The following is a 5483-nucleotide window of genomic DNA, read 5'->3' as shown; positions in this document are numbered from 1 at the left end:
TCTACACCTGACCATGTAAAAGATGCATAGTTATTTTCTAAAGACTACACACCAAAACATGCTTTGTCAGGAAAATCCATGCACTTGACTATGCCCCCAAATGCCTTAATTTGATTATTTTAAGCTTATACCAACTTATTGTCTAGAATTAAGACATAGCATTAAGTTATTTGATTCCAGAAACTGATAAAAATAATTTGGTCAAAACTGAAAAAAGCAAACACATCCCCCTTGTCCCTTACATCAAAAAAAAAGGGCCGAATGGACTAACGTGACCCACATAACCGTTTATATTAATCTACCTTAACATTTCCATTCACTAGCATTTTATCTTAACTTACAAAGCCTTCTATGCCAATTCCTTGCAAAGGATCCCCCCAAAAAGATATAAGCACAACACTAGGTAGACACTCTTCAAAGTTTTATTTCACTAACTTCAGGTCCAATTTCCACAACTGTTTCCTGGTCAGTTTACTATCCTTGCTTGGCTTCCAAAAAATGGTAGTACCAAAGAATGGGGGGCTGGGAGGGTAGGTGCAGGGAGTGAAGAATAGACCACTTTAAGAAGCACTGCATTTACTCATCTTCCACAAGGCAAGAGAGTTGGGCATCTGATTGTTCAACAAAACAAAGATTTAACAGCATCCAGGAGGGCAGGCAGGCAATCCAGGCTGTAGACACTCTTCCATTTGTCAAAATCACACCAGAGAAAACCTACTCCACACAGATATAAAATGTATTACTATTCATCTTTTCTTTTTCTGTTGCCGCAACATTTTTCTTCTTTTAATTATCATATCATGTAACTTCTCAAGTCCTTCCTTTAGTCCATCTCCTATGATTGCACAGGTAGGCTGCAAATGCCAAGGAGTTGATGAGCTCAGTTCACCCATTGCTAACAATTTCTCAATTTCTGAGAGAGACAATGAGTTCCTTAGGTCTTGTTTGTTAGCAACTATAAGTACAGGGACTCCTTGATTTTCTGATATCCTAGTTATTTTATGAAGTTCAGTTTTGGCTTCTTCCATTCTTTCAACATCAACAGAGTCCACAACAAACACAATGCCATCTGTGCATCTGGTATATGATTTCCACAGGGGCCTTAATTTCTCCTGACCACCTACATCCCAGAAGTGAAAAGTGACTGTTTTAGAATTTCCCAAGGTTACCTTAATTTTCTCAGTGTTAAATCCTTTGGTAGGTACGGTATTTACAAATTCATTGAACTGCAGCCTGTATAATACAGTTGTCTTTCCAGCACAGTCCAAACCCAGAATAACAATGTGGAAGGACTGAAATGAAGGCAAGTTGGACAAGATAGAAGTCTGGTCTGACAGTCCATTCCCCATTTCCAGCTGCAAATAAGTATCCCAAGTTGAAATGATTTCTTCGTTACGCGTTTGAACTTTCCTTCCTAGGTGATTCAGCTGCAAGACTCCTGGGGGAAGGGGAAGGAGGGGAATGAATAAGTTATTTTTGTGAAATAATGTACTATAATTGTTTTTCTCAATTTTTGTTAAAATAAGCAACTTGGGGGAACTTGGTAAATAAAACTTGCTTTAGTAAACAAACTAGATGAGATATGAAACGTAGGCAATCCAAGACAAACGATAAAATAACTGTGACTGAAATTCTTTAAGACTCATTGAAACTGCAGTAATACGTACTTTTCATACTCCCCTGGGTCCTCAAACCTCAATGACCTCATTCCAGAGACAATCCTGTCGCCAGTATCTGGTCCAAGTCGCCGTAACCACAGAAGTGCCTCTTTTGGCAGGAAACTCAAACATATAACGCTACCTTGGGGATCTAATTCCACATGTTCAAAGCATAACCAAGGTCACTATTACTCCCTCCAGCGACCCAAAAACATAACAACGCTCTCACCTCCTGAATTGGAGTTTGTGTCCAAATGAGTAAGCACTGGCTGGCAGGCAGGCGGTACTACGCGGGTGGAAAGCTCCCCATGCCCGCTCGGCTTGGCTCTCCAAGCAGCTCTAGCAACTGCTGCACTAGATACCTTGGACTGAGACTCCGACCACGCCCACTCCTCACGGCCCACCCATGATCCCAAATCCCATTGGTCATCAGCGCCAGGGTGTCCACACAACTCCCGCCCCGGCGCCCTAGTTGGTGAGCTTAACTGTCGTTCCCACAGCGACGGAGTCCGGCTCTCTCGCGGTCCACAGGCACCACCTGTTGCCCTCAAGTTGGAAAATAAGGCGCCCAGGGAAGAAGCCCAGCGGCCCTTGCAGCGAGAGGGGAGCCTCAGAAGCTCAGGTCGCCGCCAGGCTGCCCGCTCCGCCCTCCCGGGCGCACCTGCAGCGCGGCCGATGGACGCTGCGCCGCGGCTCTCACATCCGGGACCCACGGTCACTGTCGGCGCGTTAACTCTTTGTCCGCTGGCCGGAGGGCGCTCGCTGCGGCCGCGCCGGCTCCTCAAGCGCGAACGATGTGACCTGCGGCACCCGCCAGGGCAGGCCCACCCTTCCACAGCTTCACCCCTTCACCTCGTTCCTCGGCACCCGGCCGGCTCCGCTCCCTCGGCAGGGCGTGGCCACCACAGCTGCCCGCCCCGTTGCGACTCACCTGACTAACCGTCCTTCCCTGGTCCAGAACAAACGTCGCTCCCAGCCACTTAGGAGGCGCGTTGTTATCTGCCCTTGGGCACCCAGCGAGGCCAGGCGGTGGCAGAAGACGAGATGCCGCTTCCAGGGGCGCCGAGGGGGGGCGCCGCGCGCCAGGCCGTCCTAACGGCGCTCGCCTGTAGCTCCCCGCGCCTGCCGCGGGCCCGCCCCCTTCCCGCGCGTCACCCCCGCGCGGGCCAGTTGGGGGCGCGCGGGAGCCAGGTCTCCTAGCAACGCCAAAACAAGGTCACTTTCGAACCGACCTCTATCTGGCTGCCGGCGAGGTCGGGTGGGGCTTCCGGCCTCAGCCCCGGGAGCGGTTGCTGTAGCGAAAGCGTTCTGTAGCTGGCAAGTAGCGTCGGGCGGGCCCCACCCTGCAGCGCTTCTGTTCCAGGCACAGCTGGACGTCCTCAGGGCGGTGGCTGTGTGACGCAGGGTCCGGGATTCCAGCGGACACCGGACGGGCGGGCCCCTTATGTAATGGGGTGACGTGGACTTGCGTCTGTGGCTTCCCTGAGCAGCCTGGGCCAGACAGGTGCCTGTAAGACACCTTCCATTTGCAAAAGAAATAAATATTCTGCCTCCTACGTGATCCTAGCAACATTCCCGTGAGGTGGCGACAGGTAGACATGTCCCAGTTTTGTAGATAAGGAAATACACTCTGAAAGTTTAAATAGCTGTTTCTAATGACCAAGAAAAATTAATGGTGGCTCTGAAACTAAAATCTTAAGTCTAGTGGTCATTAAATGCATAATACTTTCTATTGGATGATTCGGATTCTAAATGTAATTGTAATTGTCCATTTGCTAATATTTATTGAACACCTAGTAGGCACAATTCTGTGTGCTTGAGGATAGAATGATAAGCAAAACAGAACTGTCTCTGCTCTTGCGCAGTGATAGAATCTCCTGGGAGAACAGTGAAAGTTACTAAACTGTCACATGAATAAATTTAATTACAAAATGTGATCGTGTTAATTGCAGGGTGCTTAGGACAACATGGAGCTTTGGTGGCGCAGTGATTAAGAGCTCCGCTGCTAGCCAAAAGGTCGTCAATTCGAATCCACCAGGTTGCTCCTTGGAAACCTACTCTGTCCTGTAGGGTCAGTATGAGTCAGAATCTACTTGCCAGCAACAGGTTTGGTTTGGGGTTTGGTATGGCAACATTGAAGAGGGATGCTGACTTGACATTCTGGGAAAGCTTCAATGAACAAACATCTTTTTGATGGAGGCCGTAAGAAATTCTAACTTGGAAGAATCCAACGTAGTGTACCTTTTTGAAAGGGTTGGATACTTTAGTTCTTTTTTAATATGAATTAAAATCTTCCCAAGAAATTTCCTGATTTTTCTCAAAACCAGTATTCCAGTGATATTTACCATATCTTTCCCTAGGTGACGCAAATGGTTAATGTGCTGGCTGCTAATCAGAAGTTTCCTGGTTTGAACCTACCCAGCAACTCTGCTGGAGAAAGACCTGTCCCTTTGCTCCCATAAAAATTACAGCCTAGAAAACACTATGGGGTAGTTCTACTCTTTCACATGGGGTCACTATGAGCTGAAACCCGCTCAACGGCAACTAACAACAACATCTTTCTTTATTAGTAAAATCGTGAAATTTTATTAGCTATTTATAGTAGTCAGAAAATAAATGGTAAGGGACTTAGTTCAATGACTGGTAGCCCTTTCTTGGAAACTTTACAGTGCTTCTTAAACTGGAAAAATTTGTAAATTCTCCATAAAGCAAGAATTTAGAGCAAGAAAATTCCATGAAAAACAGCCCTCTGTTTATAACAGCTTTGAAATCAAATAGACCCTTCCCATAATCCTTGCAAAGGTACAATTCCTCATAGTCTTTCCTGGAGCATAAAGAATCAGATATGAAAATACTGAGAGCCTCTGGCCTTGCAGAATCCCTTTCATTTAACTGCTCTTTGATGTTATACTAGGTTTTTAACTGGAACAGGGATTGGCCAAATCACTGAATAGTTTTTACATGTTTAAAGGGGTGTAAAAGAAAAAGTCTAAGAAAAGGATAAGCAGCAGACACCATATGTAGACCACAAATCCTAAAATAATTACTCTTTGGCTCTTTACTGATAGTGTTTGCCTACTCCTATTCTAGAGCAATAACAACCATATGGAAACTGCAACAAATGATGTAAAAAGTGATGAAATTTTTGGAATACATGGCCACTTTATTGCATAATCTTCCTATGGAAGCCCCATTCAGACATTTTATTTAGATGGTGTGCCAGGAAAATCTTTGTTCCCTTTAGACTGTAGCTTCCAAACTTTATGCTGAGGTGGCCTGGGGTGCCTCAGAGAACTCAGAGGCTCTGTGGGATATTTTGACTTTTTGAGGGAAATATAGTGACATCTGTTGGACTATGTTAACAACTACAACTATTAAGTTGTTTGGCTGTTTCTATTTAATAAATAGAACTTTTGGGTATTCCTTTGGCCTGGGTGCCATGATAGGAAACCCTGGTGATGTAGTAGTTAAGAGCTATGGCTGCTAACTGAAAGGTTGGCTGTTCAAGTCCACCAGGTGATCCTTGGGAATTCTATGGGGCAGTTCTACTCTGTCCTGTTGGGTCACTATAGGGTCGCTATGTGTCTGAATCAACTCGACAGCAACAAGTTTGGTTTTTGGTTTTGGGCACCATGAAAAAATTACTGAGATGCTAGGGACTCTATGGTTTTCCAAGCTTGGCTGAAATGAGAATCACTGTAAAGTTACAAGTTCCTGGTCCCCATTCCATACCTCTGTCAAAAGAAACTCAGTCAACAATAAAATTATTAGATGAGATTTATTCAGGCAGAAGACTTGAGAATCAGATAGCACCAAACCACATGT

At 45.6% G+C, this 5483-nt stretch overlaps 1 protein-coding gene across 4 annotated transcripts; it reads right to left on the bottom strand.

Annotated features, from left to right (window-relative positions):
* Positions 1-408: 408 nt before the first annotated feature.
* ARL4A (ADP ribosylation factor like GTPase 4A) lies at positions 409-2746 on the bottom strand. Of its 4 annotated transcripts, none has more exons than XM_004389353.3 (2): positions 2590-2746; positions 409-1438 (listed from the first exon to the last, which is right to left on the bottom strand). In XM_004389353.3, the coding sequence occupies exon 2, from the start codon at positions 1347-1349 to the stop codon at positions 747-749; it is 603 nt and encodes a 200-aa protein (XP_004389410.1). In that variant the 5' UTR covers positions 1350-1438; positions 2590-2746; the 3' UTR covers positions 409-746. The 4 variants fall into 4 exon arrangements, with proteins under 4 accessions (XP_004389410.1, XP_023580124.1, XP_023580123.1 ...); XM_023724356.1 differs by lacking the exon at positions 2590-2746 and adding an exon at positions 2320-2504; XM_023724355.1 differs by lacking the exon at positions 2590-2746 and adding an exon at positions 1888-2242.
* Between the last annotated feature and the right edge of the window lie 2737 nt (positions 2747-5483).

This window comes from Trichechus manatus, unplaced genomic scaffold, assembly GCF_000243295.1.
Source record: "Trichechus manatus latirostris isolate Lorelei unplaced genomic scaffold, TriManLat1.0 scaffold00242, whole genome shotgun sequence".
NCBI lineage: Eukaryota > Metazoa > Chordata > Mammalia > Sirenia > Trichechidae > Trichechus > Trichechus manatus.
The sequence above is the reverse complement of the archived record's forward strand: the minus strand, read 5'-3'. Positions and strand labels throughout refer to the sequence as shown.